This window comes from Fopius arisanus, unplaced genomic scaffold (genome assembly GCF_000806365.1).
Source record: "Fopius arisanus strain USDA-PBARC FA_bdor unplaced genomic scaffold, ASM80636v1 scaffold00006, whole genome shotgun sequence".
NCBI lineage: Eukaryota > Metazoa > Arthropoda > Insecta > Hymenoptera > Braconidae > Fopius > Fopius arisanus.
The window spans coordinates 944,393-960,174 of NW_011887745.1; the positions used below are offsets into that span (position 1 = coordinate 944,393).

At 40.1% G+C, this 15,782-nt stretch overlaps 4 protein-coding genes and 1 long non-coding RNA gene across 8 annotated transcripts; 3 read left to right on the top strand and 2 right to left on the bottom strand.

Moving 5' to 3' along the window:
• Positions 1 to 453: 453 nt before the first annotated feature.
• LOC105273667 (protein RTF2 homolog) lies at positions 454 to 2,413 on the top strand. Its single transcript, XM_011316237.1, has 3 exons — positions 454 to 664; positions 804 to 1,187; positions 1,646 to 2,413. Exons 1-3 carry the CDS (start codon positions 596 to 598, stop codon positions 2,033 to 2,035), a joined length of 843 nt encoding a protein of 280 aa, XP_011314539.1. The 5' UTR covers positions 454 to 595; the 3' UTR covers positions 2,036 to 2,413.
• S1P (membrane-bound transcription factor site-1 protease) lies at positions 2,067 to 6,809 on the bottom strand. Its single transcript, XM_011316236.1, has 3 exons — positions 5,003 to 6,809; positions 3,138 to 4,610; positions 2,067 to 3,067 (listed from the first exon to the last, which is right to left on the bottom strand). Exons 1-3 carry the CDS (start codon positions 6,252 to 6,254, stop codon positions 2,433 to 2,435), a joined length of 3,360 nt encoding a protein of 1,119 aa, XP_011314538.1. The 5' UTR covers positions 6,255 to 6,809; the 3' UTR covers positions 2,067 to 2,432.
• A 625-nt stretch (positions 6,810 to 7,434) lies between these two features.
• Positions 7,435 to 11,183, top strand: LOC105273669 (serine/arginine-rich splicing factor 7). Of its 4 annotated transcripts, none has more exons than XM_011316239.1 (4): positions 7,435 to 7,656; positions 7,736 to 8,124; positions 9,979 to 10,164; positions 10,898 to 11,183. In XM_011316239.1, exons 2-4 carry the CDS (start codon positions 7,736 to 7,738, stop codon positions 10,932 to 10,934), a joined length of 612 nt encoding a protein of 203 aa, XP_011314541.1. In that variant the 5' UTR covers positions 7,435 to 7,656; the 3' UTR covers positions 10,935 to 11,183. The 4 variants fall into 4 exon arrangements, with proteins under 4 accessions (XP_011314541.1, XP_011314540.1, XP_011314544.1 ...); XM_011316238.1 differs by having other exon boundaries at positions 7,435 to 7,638; XM_011316242.1 differs by having other exon boundaries at positions 7,435 to 7,638; positions 7,763 to 8,124.
• On the bottom strand, positions 8,798 to 9,487 carry LOC105273668 (uncharacterized). The gene is made up of 2 exons (XR_892922.1): positions 9,071 to 9,487; positions 8,798 to 8,994 (listed from the first exon to the last, which is right to left on the bottom strand). It is a non-coding gene; the product is annotated as an uncharacterized lncRNA (long non-coding RNA).
• Positions 11,184 to 11,672: 489 nt separating the features above from the next.
• On the top strand, positions 11,673 to 15,623 carry LOC105273670 (serine/threonine-protein phosphatase 6 regulatory ankyrin repeat subunit C-like). The gene is made up of 3 exons (XM_011316243.1): positions 11,673 to 12,693; positions 13,522 to 13,865; positions 14,154 to 15,623. The coding sequence occupies exons 1-3, from the start codon at positions 12,170 to 12,172 to the stop codon at positions 14,702 to 14,704; spliced, it is 1,419 nt and encodes a 472-aa protein (XP_011314545.1). The 5' UTR covers positions 11,673 to 12,169; the 3' UTR covers positions 14,705 to 15,623.
• Positions 15,624 to 15,782: the final 159 nt, after the last annotated feature.

The following is a 15,782-nucleotide window of genomic DNA, read 5'->3' on the forward strand; positions in this document are numbered from 1 at the left end:
ATTCATTATTGATTTTTTTATTCATTTTCCCAATTAAGGCCCGGATGGACTGTCTGGAAAAGATAATTTACTCCAAAATTGGGACTTCTAATTACTCCGTCAATTAATCGTTTTTTTCCGATAATTAAAATAAAATAGCTAGCGGCCTAATTGTTGACAACCGCTAGAACGCTAGCTAACAATTATTGAAAAAAACTATTAATTGCCAAAGTAATTAGGAATCCGAATTTCGGAGTAAATTATCTTTTCTAGATAATCCACCCGAGCCTTAAATCCGTTAATCCGTTTCCGGATTAAAAAATAATTTACCAAACTAATGAAAATGACATAACAATTGAATCATAAAAAAATTGTTCAAAGAACAGAAAAGGAGAAATAATAATTTTCAAATGAATGTTTTTAAAATTGTTCGCGCATGCGCACAGTAGCCCAACATGGAAATTCTCCTGCAGTGTTGACAATGCAGCTGTAATTGAGAATTTGACATTTATTCAGTACTTCGTTTATTGCTCTAGTCATCCATTGAATTTTACGTGACTCTCAAGGGAATACCTGATTTTTAATTACTTTGCTTTTTTCAAATAAATTTGGAGCGATGGGTTGCGATGGCGGTACCATTCCCAGAAGAGATGAACTTGTTCGAATAAGGAAGAAGCCAGAGCAGGTAAATCCAGGGGGTTATGATGCCTGATGTTATTGACAAGAGTGTATTTTCTTGTACCGAGTAAATGTTCTTAATTAAGGGTAATTAAATTCCCTCAGTGTACAAAAAGAATATTAATATCGTTATGTTCTGTAATCAGAAAGACAGAGAAGCAGAGTTGGCATTCAGGTGGAGGCACTGCACCATTAGACAATTACCCCTTCAACCCCCAATTGTTGCCTGCTCCCTGGGGAAGCTTTACAGCAAGGAGGCAGTGATCGAGGGACTCCTGGATCGATCAACCCTGCCAGAGTCTGCGGTTCACATTAAGGGTCTCAAGGACATCAAGCCCCTGAATCTCACCCCAAATCCAGCTTACGATGCGACTAAAGCTGAGACTGGAGATGGATACGTCGATGGAGGAAAGAGCCCCTTCATCTGTCCCGTCATTGGACTCGAGATGAACGGAAAATACAAATTCTGCTTTTTATGGACTTGCGGATGTGTTATGAGTGAGAGAGCACTCAAAGAAGTTAAAAGTTCGGTATGTAAATTTTTTTACCCCAATAACTCAAAATTTTATTCAATGCCCCATTTTAATTAATTCAAAAATGATCATTTGAATTGAATCATCAATCTGTTAAAACTCCCTTAAGGCTCGGGTGGATTATCTAGAAAAGATAATTTACTCCGAAATTCGGATTCCTAATTACTTTGCCAATTAATCGTTTTTTTTCAATAATTGTTAGCTAGCATTCTAGTGGTTGTCAACAACTAGGCCGCTAGCTAACAATTATCGGAAAAAACGATTAATTGACGGAGTAATTAGAAGTCCCAATTTTGGAGTAAATTATCGTTTCCAGACATCCGGGCCTTAAATATTTATTTAAAATTCTAAACAAGTTTCAGGAATATCTCCGAATTAAAAAATTGAAAACCATTAACTTAATTGAGAAAATAAATTCGACTCCATTGTAATTAATCTTTCATTTTTCACCACAGGTGTGTCACAGATGTCAAAAGCCCTTCGAGTCTTCAGACATCGTAACCCTCAACGCAGAAGGAGAAGATTTGAAACGGATGGAGGACAACGCAGCGGCGCGAAAATTATCAAAGAAATCGAAAAAGAGGCAAACGTCAGAAGATGCTCCAGCCACCGAGGAATCATCATCGAAGCCGAAAAAGCTAAAAATAAAAAAGGAAGGAAAAGCCGGACCAAGCAGAGCAGGTGCCAAGATCCAGGATCCAGCTTTCAAAAAGACCAAGGATAATTACAGTGTAGCAAAGGATCCAGCAGCATCCGAAGTTCTAAAAAGCATCTTCACGTCTCACAAAACAGCTGCTGAACAGACAAGGGCACACTGGGTTACCTACAATCCATTCTACAACTGATTAACAAAATAATCAACAAAAATAATATTAATTAAAATTATTTGAACTTGAATTTAATATCGTAAAGATATTCCTAATGAATTAAAGATAATTTATCAAAAAATTTCTCTCTGTCCACAATTGAATCAACAGAGTGTCTCTGACTGGACAAGTCCTCGTAATGGACGGTTGGTAATGACAAAATCCCTAACTACCCTTAATCCTAATAGACCTCTCATAATTACGCTATCACTGACTCGATCCTGTATTTCTACAAAAATTTGTCAATGTATTGGTACCCTAATAACACTTTATACAATAGTATTCCTTCTTTTAAATAAAAACTCTTCCTTATGATCCCCTGTGAATTAAAATTGTCCTAGTTTTGGGTGAAAAATAAAAACGATGATGTTATTTTTTACATCTGAGGCACTCTATGAACGGCGATAGCCTGGATGACTCTTCTCAGCTTTCCCATGGCTCGTTTCCTCCGGGAGGGTCTTTTTGTCCCGCAATGCATCCAATTCCGGAGGATGGAGATGAGAATAATGCAAATGACAATTAGGGCAAGCATAAATGTCCACTGACTCATGTAGAGCCAGCGTTGAGTAACTTTTCTGTGGAGTTCACTGGATTCCTCCATGGGCTCCAGATTCACAGTCTGGCCATTGCCGCCTCCATTTCGTCGCTTGAACCACGTGGAGTCTGACTCCTGCTGGATCAGTGGAGCTGGAAGGTAATCTCCGATTGAGAGCAGCTTCTGAGGCTTGTAGAGATTCGTCGGCGCTGACTCGTTCAGGGGATGAGGCACTGCTGGAGACGACGATGGACACTGGGGAAGTGGACGCAGATGTTGACCACTTGTCGATGATGAGTCCAGGACCTTGCTGTGACGATCCAAGTGATTTCCTTCCATTCGTTTTGGTAGGTGAATGGCGAGCTTCTCTGATTGTTCTGGAATTTTTTGGCGGCTTCGAGCATTTGTGAAGATGGAGGGCACGTGTCCTGTCGTTGTGTACTCCAGGAAGGCGTCCAGCATCCAAAAGCAGGGAGCTAAAATTTTCATGGGAGAATATATAATTTTTTTTATTCACTTCTAAAAACTTCGAAGCTGAATACTCACGTTTTTTGGAATGAGCATCATCGATACAATTAGAATCTCCATAAACAACGAGTCTTCCTGGGACCCCCGAGGAGTTTCCCTCCCCAGGATGATTATCATCCCTCCCAGCATGTCCGTCGATCTCGTTGAACCTTCTGTTCTTACTCTGCAACAGACCAATGATAGGAACACTGCTCACAGCTCCAGCCTCCTTTCCCTGGAGCAACTCCTCCCCCTGATCCCTGAGTTCCATTCCCAGGAGAATCCCCCCTTCAGGAAACCTCGCGATGTTCGTCCCCGAGACAAAATTGATGGGTGCATGCTCACCTAGTCTAAATTGTCCATCCCCCACCCAATCTCCAAACGCCACCCCCCAGTTCTCGTTTAGAAGATCATTTAATGCTGGTACATTGGCCCCTCCTGTGTCTGGTACCCACCACTGTCTCGTATTCTCATCATAAAACTTGACTTTCCTCATAACAGTAACGTTATACCAATCCGCAAACACAACAATCGACAGCCCCTCGTCTTCAACATCCCTTTTCAACTTGTTAATCTCTTCGGGGAAAAATTCTTCCTCAGCGTCGACAATCAGAAGTGTACCATAATGTTTAGCCTTGAAGCAAGTGTACGGTGTTCCCAGAACTTCCAGATAATAACCGTTATTTCTCAGATGCTGGTACATCTCCTTGAAATTCGTGTGGATGTGATCTCCATTCCAGTCCAGAGGATCGTTCTTGGCTCTGAGATCGTCTCGTGGGAAATAACCTGGAGGATATCTCAAATTATGATACTGATCCCACAAGATTCTCTTGTGGCGTGGTGGAGTGGGAATAACCCTCGCCTTCAATGGTAAATCAATGATCGACCTTCTAGGCTCATGTTCCCCATGTCCAGGTGGAGATTCGACAGTAATCGTGATATGCCCTTGAGCAATTCCCTGCCAATTGGCAGCTGATCTGGGCACAGTGACAGCAACAGCCAGCCAACCGGACCAAGGCCAGAGGACATCACTGTGGGTCAAGGTCACCTCAATTTTGTCCCCATCTCCATTCTCAGAGTTGACGTAGGGATGCCAAACGACCTTGGACACCTGTCCAGATACCCCGAGGCCATTGATTATCGTGACATTGATGACAGTGGGCATTGCTGTGTGGTAGACAGCTTGGGTGCAGTACGGCCACATGTACTGACACTCCGTTAGGTCAATGTAGCTGGGGCTGAGGGTCGCGACAGGAGTGTACGTCCTCAGGTAGTGGAATGCTCGAAGAAGATCCAACTTTCCAGCACCCTGCTCGAACATTCCAACCCCTGGAAGACGTTCTGCTGATGTGAGTAACGCCTGTTTCATGCTCGCTGGGGTTATCCTCTCGTGGATCCTCCTCAGGCGATCGTCAGGCTCGTTATTCTCCGAATTTTTATTGGTATTTCCCACGAAACCACTTGCTAGGAGAGCAACTGCACCAGCTACCACAGGACTGGCTACAGAAGTTCCTGAGAGAATCATCAATTTTCAGACATTAATGCGAGTTTAGAACTAGAAATTTTGAAAGTGGCAAGTATTTAATTTTAGATGGGACGAAATAACACACTGAGGCAAAGTGGAATCCTCGCTTATCTTGTTTTTTTAAAGGTCAAAACATTTGAACAGGTGTTTTATTTTACTCCGCTGTTCTGCTTTGCCTCATTCTCACGTACGGTAAAAAAAAAAACAGTCAATCCATTCCATTAAAAAATTAATTCAAGGTTCTTTACGATTTTTAATGAATATCTATTGAGTTTAATAAAATAAAAAGACAATTCATTCAAACTTCGACCCAGTTTCACGCTCTTCCCAGTGAATTTTAGTTCTATTTATGGAATACAATTTTTCTCTTTCATCTTACCAGACAGCGGCCTGCAGCCATGTTTCAACGCCGAGCCCCTGACACCAGAGCCATAAGTGACCAAATCAGGCTTGACCCTGCCATATCCATGAGGAAGTTCCCAAGTGGTCATGCCCCTAGACGAAAAGCTGGCAATCTGATCATCCCAATTGATTCCCCCCACCCCAATAACGTCCATCTGATCAGCAGGATTATTGTGGGTCCCATAGAGAGGCCCATCATTCCCAATGGCCGATACCATGATGACCCCATTGGCAGTCAACTCCCAGACCTTATCCACAAAGGGATGATCCATAAAATCAGGACCACCAATGCTGAGATTGAGGACAGTCACCTTGGAGAGGATGGCATAGTTGAAGGCATCGAGAAACCAAGACGTGTAGGACACTTGCTCATTGGTGAACACTTTGAAGACATAGAGCTCAGCATCGGGGGCAAACCCAAGGCACTCCTTTGATGCAGAAGCTATGACCCCAGCTACGAAGGTGCCATGACCCAGTCCATCCTCCACTGTCTTCTTGTTGGTCCAGTTGGTTCTCTCTTTGATTTTCTTGAAGTGAGGATGACTGGCAGCTAATCCCGTATCAAAAACCGCCACCTTGACCCCTCGACCAGTCACACCCATTCTCCAGAGGTCATCAGCCTGGAGAATAGTCGTTATTTGCCTGGGGATAGCCCTCAGCAGTCTCCTGGAGGAATGACGACTAGCTGATTTTCCTTGAAATGAGAATTGATTGGAGTTGAAACTTGAAATCTTCCTCTTGAAATTCTGGTACTCTGGAGTGTCCTGGGGATCATGACCAGCCTCGGGGCTGTCGTCAGTGCTGTTGAAGTACTTCAGGGTCCTGTGGACGAGCCTCTGGGGTGTCACTCTTCTCACCAGTGGGTGGTCAGTGAGGGCGTTCAAACCGTTTTGGTTATCTGTTTCCTCGAGGAGCACCACGTCGAAGTCACTTGGGTAATCGCTCGCTGGATTCTCACGAGAGAGAATTCTCCAGTTGGTGACACCTGACGAGTTGAGAGCTGCCCCGATGTAACTCTGACGAGTGTTTCGCTTGTAGTAACCCTTGAAGGCCACTATGTACTCGTTTTTAACGATTTTTGAAGTGAATTGAATTTTTAATGTGGGTGGAGGGCTTTCGGTGGTGTTGCAGAGATCTTGAGTGTCCTGGGGAAGGGGCTGATGATCCTGGGAGGTGGGGAAGCCCATGGAGATGAGGAACACCAGGAGGAGGTGCCATTGCAGGTTCATACTATTGCCTCGGATATCTCCTGAAGTTGAGTCGTTGGATTTTCAAGGGAGTCTGGCTCTCTGGATCATGATGGAATATTCGAAATTATTGAAACCTGTTCTAACCTGATGTTTCTTGGCAGACGGTAAACACCAATTGTCAGAGCTTCAGACATTTTACGAATCAGTGGGTTGATTGAGTAATTAATTGAATCTAATCGACTGGAAATTCTTCATGATTTCTTATGATTAATGAACTCGAGTTGGATCTGCTCACTTTTGAGGACTCCTTGTGTGGTGAATAGGGTTGTCAATTGACAGATTGGACGACGTAATTCTCAACATTTTTTTGTTTGTTATGTTGCATCGAACGAATACAGACGATTGCACGTCAGTGAAATGTTTTAACCTCGGTCCAGCCCCGTGTTATCATCAGGCGAATCATAACCTCCAACTGTGGAATTTTCGAATTCCTCGATAAACCCCTCCAAAGAGTCTCAATCACTCCATTATCACTCCCTCTGAACCATCGAGATCAACTTGCATTTCCTGGTTCAGTATCGATCCTTCCTCCTATCGATATTTTTCCCGCTGATTTTCGATTTCTGGGAGAACAATTACTGAACGAAAAAAACCATTAAACATAAATTTAATTTTTTAGTTGAAAAGTTGACTTCCAGAATTTTTTGATTCATTTACCTAAATTATTGGGACTCAAATGCGTCATTTTTGAAAGATAAAAGAAGTTGAAAAATCATAAAAATTGGGACAATCGATTGTGAGGAAATCGTTCTTTATTGGTTCTCTAAAATTCGGTTGAATGAAAAATAAAATCCACAATTATATATAATAATGCTGAAAGCTGAAGAATCACCACTCGGAGGCTTTTTTTAGTAATTTGGTTGATTAAAATAAAAAATATTTCCATTGCATGAGGTCTACATTGGAGTATCGATACCAACCAATGCGATCCAATTCGCTACAAAGAGTCGATAGATTTTGAATACCGGTAACGACAACGGCCCAATGAGTACCCATTATAGCGAAAAACTGAGGAATTACGAAGAGAACCCGAAGTGCTTTAAGCGATCCCGCCATTGGTCAAAATCCATGGAATATCGGTTTGAGAGCCAATGAGAATGAGCCAGACGCCAACTAGTGGCTGAAAATCATATTCGCGACAACTCAATAAACACCCAAAGCCTAGATCCACCATTTTGTGGACGGACTCGGGTGGAAACACAAGGAAAGCATTGATTTTGCTGGTGAAAGAGAAAAAAAAAGAGAATAAGAATCAGCAAATCGAGGGAATAGTGTCTCTCACAGGGTGGGAGCATCGGTGGTACATTTTAACGAATGTGGAGAGGATTTTAACGACTTTTCACTTCAATAAAACATGAGTACGGTGAGTTAATGGAATACGGTGAGTGCGGCGTGGTTAAGCCGCCTCGATAATATCCACCCCATAAAAAGTTGAATAATTATTTCCTTCAACATTGCAGATGTCACGCTATCCGTCCGATTGTAAGATCTATGTCGGGGATCTCGGCAGCAGTGCTACGAAGCAAGATCTCGAAGATGCATTTTCATACTACGGACCCCTGAGGAATGTTTGGGTGGCTAGAAATCCACCGGGTTTTGCATTCGTCGAGTTTGAGGACGCGCGTGACGCCGATGACGCCGTTAGGGGCTTGGATGGAAGAACAATTTGTGGAAGAAGAGCTAGGGTCGAGCACTCCAATGGTAAACGTCTGAGGGATCGTGGTGGTGGTTCCAGACGTGGTGGAGCTGGTGGTAGACCTTTCCATCCTGAGGATCGTTGCTATGAGTGTGGTGAGCGTGGACACTATGCCAGGGACTGTCCCAGGCACAGGGGAGGACGCAAACGCAGGTAATTCATTCGTTTGACTTGCCTCTTTTTCTCATTTTTATTTCATCAACTCTTCATTATATTCTCATATTGATATTACATTGTTTCACATTTTTATTCATTATTATTATTGTTGATGCTATTATTTCAATTTCAATTTCTCACTGTTTTGCTCTGTTATGTGGACTATTATGTGTGGACAATTTATTGGTCATTTTGTGACACTTGGGGGGATAATTAAGGATGTTTATACGGTTTTTCAGCTCGAGGCTTTGGGGCGGGGGATCGATTGCTTGGGGGAGGGGAGGCATTACTTGCGTGATTGTACGACTTTTTTGGGGGGTGGGGGTTATCAGGCAATTTCTGGGGTTGTTCGGGGGATTCGGGAGTTATTGATGGAGAGAAGTGTAATCAGGGCTCCAGGGAATTCAGAGTCCTGTGGGTTTAATCTTCCTTGAATTGAAATTGCAATTTTTTTAAAGGAAAATTTATTCAGATCTTTTATATTTCTTGATGAGTGACGAGGCAGAATAATTGCAGTCCATTGATTCCGCAATAACGAATCAAAATCACGAAAAAAAAAAAAACGAATTGATACCCCAACAATTTTCCAAACCTCAGGCATAAGTATAAACATCCTTAACCCACAACAGACAAAAAACAGTCAATGATTACAGGGTAAATATTACAGATGTAATCATCCCAACGTTATTTATAGGAGATCCAGCTGACAGTGTGGAAATTAAACAAAAAAAAAAACAAAAAAACCAAAAACCATTAATTCAAAAATACGCATTGTGTGAAACAGCTCATGCGTAGAAGCGTTGAATCAGCCTGCCAATAATCCGCGAGAATGCCTAAGGGCAACTTCAGTCGATCGAAAAATCATTTCTTGAAAAAAAAAAAAACAATTAAAAACATTCCAAAACACACACACACTGCGTAGTTGTCAGCGTAGAGCACCTACTTTTGGGTATTCCTTCTGCACGCCCGTCGTCCCTGAATACCAAATATGGGTGAAAAAACGAATATACACCGGCGAGACGGGGGGTGGCTAGTGCAAACACGTCTACTTCGGCGCACTTCGAGATACCACCAGCCAGTGGGGGACGAATTATCTCTTAGTTTCCATAATTGTTCGAATCTCAAACGAAAATGAAAGAAAAAAAGCTAAAAAAAAAAACAAAACAGTATTTAGTCGTCATCGTCGTCGTCGATAGGCCCCATCTAGCCACTCTGCGTCAACTGTGTTCATCTCGCGAGACCCTCGCGTGATTTCATCTGCATAAAATGACACCTCGTCTAGATCTTCTCACTAGTACGTTCTGGCCCACGTATTTGACACTGCGTGTGTGTACGCTCAGCTCTCACCTGCGATTTAATAGTAAGATCAATAAAGCAATTGAATCGGTAAAAATGGGTATACAGATATTTATCGAAGGTATATATCTGTATACGTCAGTATTTACTGTAACATAAGTAAGAATTTATTTTTATATTAATAAAATTGTCTTGATCAGAGAGAATTTAACTGAATAATTGAGTAATTCAAAATTCATAATTTCTTGAACATTGATAATTTATCATCCCAAGATAATGTTTGTATTTTTATTTTCTCTTTTGTTTAATGCTGTAAAATTCTGTCTCCTTGTTTTGCAGCTGATAAAGAAAAAGATGATAATTTGTTGATTATGTGAATTTAAGCCGTGGAGTGCATCAATGATCGAGGAAAATAATTGAGATTTAAGTGATTGATTTGTTTGATTTTGAATTATGGTGGCATCGATCTCCGCTCTTTGTGGATTTACTTTTTTGCTCGATCATTGATTATAACTCACAGCTCATTTTCTTCATCATTTATTAACCAAATTTTAGGTCTTATTCAAGATCACGATCAAGATCACGTAGCAACAAGCGTTCACGATCATCATCGCGCAGTCGTTCACGCAGCAGAAGTGGTAATGACAGGCGTGGAAGATCACGCAGCAAGGGAAGATCCGATTCAAAGGATCGTAGTCCTCGACGCACGAGGTCAAGATCAGCATCCAGATCTCGCAGCAGGTAAACACTAATCATTAGTGACTAATGATGTACGCCCTTAGACTGAGTCATTTGACTTCAGCTCATTACACGAAGGAAAACATTTATCACTAAGAATTACTTAGGGAGAAGTTTCATTTCATAAAAACATTTCGGAACTAAAGAATTTTTATTTCTCCTCAACGCTATTTTTATTTCACCTTGCGGAATACCTGTGATAATAAAAATTTGAGTAGAAAATGAAATCAGTTCTTCAATTTTTTATGAAATGAGACATCGTCTCACGTTTGCCGAACTGTCACGTAATTTCTCGATAATATTATTTTTCCAAGTAGTGAACTCATTTGGAATCGTTATACTGATTAGTCTGTAGTTATTGCGCCGTTGCATGACTGTTTTGGATTTAATCGTTGAATGGCCAAAGGCTGATAAAAATATTCAATAGGTTTTCTTTGTTTTAAATGAATTTGCGTGGAAAAGTTTTTAAACTAAACTTCCATTAATTTTTGAAGTAAAAAGAAAAAAAATCCCTTTTTGAGATTTTACAAAACAAGTTACTGGTGAAGAGGAAAATAATATAAGTAAAAACCTTTATGAATTGGGGAAAAAATGATAATTTTTTTTGTAGCTCAAGAATTTTTCGAAAAATATCGACAGTATTTGGTAAACATTCTCGACATGTTTTTAGTTTCAGCTAGATTTTTCAGTTTAATAATAAAAAACAAAAGGACTGATAAAAATAAATGTTCTCTAGGAAATCAATGAACGGCGATCGCAACGGAGGCTCATAAGGTCTCACTCAACAATTGAAGACGCATTTTCACTAAGAAATTTAGTTCTCGTTCTCGTATGGTTTTCAAGGCTTGAAATACAGACTTACCTCTAATTTTCATCAATTCCTTTATAATTCCCTCTTTCAATTCACGAATTGTAATCTTTGTCATTGTAACGACGTTGGGAGTTTGTTGTTGAACACGAGATCCAATTAATTAAACTTTAACAACTGTAATTGAAGTTCAATAAACAACTTTTGACAAGAATCCAGAAGTTCTACTCAATTTCATTTCATAATAAATCCCTAAATATTCCGTTCAGACTTCCCCTAGACTAAGATGTATCTCTCGAAATCCTGGTGTTCAATGAACCTGAAAACCAATGACCGTGGAATTCTGAAGAACGCGGGGTTTCACTTGCCTGGAAGATCAGGTAAAAATCCTTGGGATCAACAATTGAAGGGTCACCCCAGGTAAAAAAAACCTCCCCGAGGCTGAGTGATAAAGAGAGTAAAAAAAAGTAAATAACATCCATTTTAAAAGAGAAACAGAATGTCCAGGAATAGAAAAGAAAAACAGCACCACCGCAGCCATAAATTGATCAGCAATTTCTCCCCTGAAATTTTCTGGATAAACGAGTGCAGTCGACGCCACTGCCTCTTCTGCATGGCTTTTTCGTCTTTTCTGTCTCTTCGGTGGTGGACAACTCAAACTGGAGAGGGGATAAAAATGTGCGGAGTGAGAACTGAAAGAGTCTGGGCATCAGAGAGCTGTGCACACACCGTGGAGCGGCTTTTCGATTTACAAGTGTACCAACTAGTTACTAAAGCATTTTTATCACTTGAATCACGTACACCTGTTGCTCTATATACGTAACAACCTCGAGTCTCGGTGTCATATCACTGGCAGTCTCTGTTTTCATTTTGTGCACGTGTGACAAATTGTTTCGTGTGGGAACCACATTAGTTGCTCCCCTGAACTTCATTTTCATTTCTCCCTGAGGCATTCTGCAGTGCGTACATTACGGCGTATCAAAATCATTTCGAACATTAAAAAATTTCGCTGAGAAAGAAATTCTTTTAAAATTCGTAACTCCATTAGATTATCCATTATCCCTGTAATCATCCCTGAAATTATTCCTGAAATTAATTATCTCGGTTCAATTAATTGGGTAATTGTTAATTATTAGTTTTATTTGGAGATTAATTTGAAGGAGTGGAAGAAGTTGAAGAAGTTGAAGAAGTTTGTTCATTATGAGTGGAATTAGTGTCACGAGTGATACGAGAGTGATTGGGGGTCCGGATGAGGCTGGTCTGGTGAATTTGGGGGATTTTGAGGTGAAGGGGGTGGTGAATAGGGGTAAAAATGGAAAAAGGGTTTCCACGTGGGATGAGAGTGAATGCAACTATGAAACAGCGAGTGCTGCTTCATCAGCGAGTTTAGGGAGTGACGAGTCAAATGAGTTGAACGAGTCATCTGGTTACAATTCACCGGGAAATGAGGGGGATATCAAGTGTGGGGGGCTGGGGGGGCTGGGGAGGTTTTCAGGTTTATGTGCTAGTGATGGTGTTGGTGCTGAGGGTGGGAGCGTTGATGAGGGCTGGGAAGCTGATGACTCTGCGAGGTTTTATGAGGCTGTGAGAATTGGCGATAGTGAAAAAGTTGATGAACTCCTGGGGGAAGGGGCTATTGTTGATGTTGATGAGCCCAATTGGAATGTTTCGGGGGATCCACCGCTACTTGTGGCTGCTACCAATCATTGTTACGAGGTTTTGAGGTAATTGATGGATTATTTATGTCGCTTTCTTATTGGCTCGTCAATTTCAGTCACCAACATGTCTCGGGGACATCCTCATGGGTTTTATTTTCGGTGTTTTATTGGTTTTAATTGATGATTTAATTGTTGGGCGGATGGAATAATCGAAATTATCAATTTTTAATGGAATTTTTATCTTAATTGACACTTCATTCGTAATTAATTGTTTATTCGAAGCAAATACTATTTAATTGCTGTTTACATTAATTTATTTAATTTATTTGCATTTTTGTTTTTACTCATGAGATGTAGACCAATTTTTTTTTTGAGAAAATCTGAATTTTCATGATTTTTGATTGAATTGCGCGGGAATATTTAATTATGTCATGAATTTTTAATAATTATTGTTGTATTCATTAGTTAATATGCCGAAAAACGTGCGTGCTTGTTTTCTTGAAGAGGATTTCTTGTCGAAGCGGTAGTTGTGAATTTTGTTTTCTTTTCGATATGCAGTAATCAAAATAAAGAATGTTTTTGAATGATCGAATTTGTTGATTACGAATTGATTATTTCGTAAGTGCCTCAGGAATTGTTTGGTTTGAAGGAATTTATTTAATTGAATTTGATTATTTGATGTATCGGTATTCAAAACGTTATCAGAAACCGATTTTTAGCTGAAGACAAAGATATTTCGGAGACCTTGAATAATATTATTATAATCATTTATAAAAAAAATGTATAACTCCAGTTGATTATTTCGAAATTATTTCAATTGATTATTCTAATCCGCTATTAAATCTTGTGAATTAACATAAAGTGAATTTATAACGATTATTTTTCCATTTGAAGAGTTTTACTCGCAAAGGGCTGCAATCCGGGTGCCCGTTCCCCAAGAGGTGAGACAGCACTTCACCGTGCGATAATAAATCGTGGTCCATTCAAGGCTCGTAAATTCGTGGAGGAGCTACTGAAACACGGCTGTTCACCGGGTGTCAAAGAGGCCGGGGGTGGATTGACAGCCCTCCACATGTTGACCCGTCAATTGGCACACGCGTATTCATCGAGAGTCCCTCAAGTGGAGTTTCAAGAGGCCCTCGAGACCCTCAGCCTTTTGGCAAAGGCTGGGGCCGTCAACGAAAAAGATCACCAGGGGAGAAATGCTCTGCACATATTAGCATCTTCAGTAACCTTTGGTAAGACAAAAATACCAAAGAAAAATAAATATTCCCTAATTTTCATCGAATTCTTTTCAATTCATCAATCCTAATCAAATCATAATCAATGATTTTTTTAAATAATCTCCAATTATTTTTTAATTAAAAAAACCACAATCTTTATGGACTCATCAATAAATCTCAGTAATAATTATGAGTAATAATTAGGAATTGGTATTCAGTGTTACTGATTATTGATGATAAAATAAATAAAATGAATATACACCGTAAAAATTACTTTGACCCCGAGTAATGATTTATTCACAGATAACTGTAGACCCGAAATTGCGTCTGTGATTCAAGTCCTGCTCTCGGCAGGGGGTGACCCGTTACTAAAAAACGACCGTGGAGAGACTCCTCTGCACGAGGCCCTCGAATTTGGTGCCTTGAATACAGCGGATCTCTTGATACCTCACACACCAACTGGTTTGACGTCTCGATACGGAGAAACTCCTCTGCACATTGCCTCGAGAAAAAATTATCCAGAGACAGTGGAGAAATTATTAAAGCTAAACGAAAACCCGAGAACTCAGGACGCAGGTGGCAATACACCAGTTCACCTGGCAGCAGCTAGGGGTTTCCACCAGGTGGTCTCCTTGCTGATGACATCGAGTCTTGTCCAGCTGGAGGTGACAAATGACGAGGGCCTTACAGCACTCCAGGTGGCTGCCGAAAGTGGATTTATCGATACTGTTAGAGTACTCATCGATTCTGGAGCTGATCTCACGTGTATCGATGGATCTATACACCATCGTCACCTCGATATATCGGTTATTATCGATCAGGAGAGAACCAGAAGGAGTGAGAATCACACCTGAGAGGCTCTTCAATCGTACGATGGATGAATATTTTGATATCGATACATATCAGTGTCTCCAGATATCGCTATCGATGATCCACATGTGCGAGAAGAAAGTTTCACATCAGGAGAATATTTCTGATCACTGGTTCTACACTGAGAGAATAATCCCCAGGTTGCAAATTTGGTGAATTGCATGAACTTTTATTTTTAGAATTGAAGAGGAAATTAGTGAATGACAGGATCATGTCTTTTTTGGAAATCAAGTAGTTTTCTCTGATTTTCTCTCAGTGTGAAAGTCGAATAAAATTTCTTCTCTCAATGGATCAGGAATTGTCTCTGATATCTTACTTGTAGTTTCCGATTTTTTTTCATGTTCAGAATAATTCAGTTAAAAAGAACAAGAGCTCGAGATTTCAGGATATCCAAGGATGTCAGGATAACTTTGGCTATATTTTCTCTTGTTAATCGTATTCCAAATGTTGCTATGAATGTTATTGTTTGATTAAATTTGTACAGTTCTCAAATGAATTATTAATTATTAATTTCGAATTGTTCTATCTGAATAATAATTATGTCATTTTTGTAAAAGTTGAATGAATAAAATTTTATGATTGAATCATGAAACATCAAAAAAGATATCTTCTTTGAACCAATACACATCACTGCGATTTTTTCAATAAGAAAAGAGGAAAACCATTGAGATAACATTTCCATATATTTGATATACGTACGACTTCGAACTGAGGCACAAACCAAAATGATAGTGTCTCGGTTTTCTTTGGTGACTTATGTACAGTTAATCATGTATAAAATAATATTACACTATATCGTATTACAAGTTTAGTTGCCCTCTTCAATTAATCCAGCGCAATCTCCACATTATTAAAATACAACTTGGCATCCTCTATGAATAACGTCTGCATAACGACAGTAAAGAGCACATACAATCATTGCATATTGTGTTTCACTCGATATTATTAGTTCCTATTCTCCTCTATTCTTCTATTTACGTAGCTGCATGCGATCGATAGCATTCCCGTGATTATGAATCAATTATCTGCATGATAACTTGTGATTTTTTGTCTGTTCGATAG

What these genes read in the sequence shown, in the direction of transcription:
- LOC105273667 (XM_011316237.1), top strand. Translation starts at nt 596, where the DNA reads ATGGGTTGCGATGGCGGTACCATTCCCAGAAGAGATGAACTTGTTCGA. An exon ending in TAAGGAAGAAGCCAGAGCAG is followed by an intron (nt 665 to 803) that starts GTAAATCCAGGG and finishes TTCTGTAATCAG; the next exon opens with AAAGACAGAGAAGCAGAGTT. An exon ending in TCAAAGAAGTTAAAAGTTCG is followed by an intron (nt 1,188 to 1,645) that starts GTATGTAAATTT and finishes TTTTCACCACAG; the next exon opens with GTGTGTCACAGATGTCAAAA.
- S1P (XM_011316236.1), bottom strand. Translation starts at nt 6,254, where the DNA reads ATGAACCTGCAATGGCACCTCCTCCTGGTGTTCCTCATCTCCATGGGC. An exon ending in TGGCTGCAGGCCGCTGTCTG is followed by an intron (nt 4,611 to 5,002) that starts GTAAGATGAAAG and finishes TGATTCTCTCAG; the next exon opens with GAACTTCTGTAGCCAGTCCT. An exon ending in TGATGCTCATTCCAAAAAAC is followed by an intron (nt 3,068 to 3,137) that starts GTGAGTATTCAG and finishes TGAAAATTTTAG; the next exon opens with CTCCCTGCTTTTGGATGCTG.
- LOC105273669 (XM_011316238.1), top strand. An exon ending in AGGGGAGGACGCAAACGCAG is followed by an intron (nt 8,125 to 9,978) that starts GTAATTCATTCG and finishes ACCAAATTTTAG; the next exon opens with GTCTTATTCAAGATCACGAT. An exon ending in GCATCCAGATCTCGCAGCAG is followed by an intron (nt 10,165 to 10,897) that starts GTAAACACTAAT and finishes AATGTTCTCTAG; the next exon opens with GAAATCAATGAACGGCGATC.
- LOC105273670 (XM_011316243.1), top strand. Translation starts at nt 12,170, where the DNA reads ATGAGTGGAATTAGTGTCACGAGTGATACGAGAGTGATTGGGGGTCCG. An exon ending in CATTGTTACGAGGTTTTGAG is followed by an intron (nt 12,694 to 13,521) that starts GTAATTGATGGA and finishes TTCCATTTGAAG; the next exon opens with AGTTTTACTCGCAAAGGGCT. An exon ending in AGCATCTTCAGTAACCTTTG is followed by an intron (nt 13,866 to 14,153) that starts GTAAGACAAAAA and finishes ATTTATTCACAG; the next exon opens with ATAACTGTAGACCCGAAATT.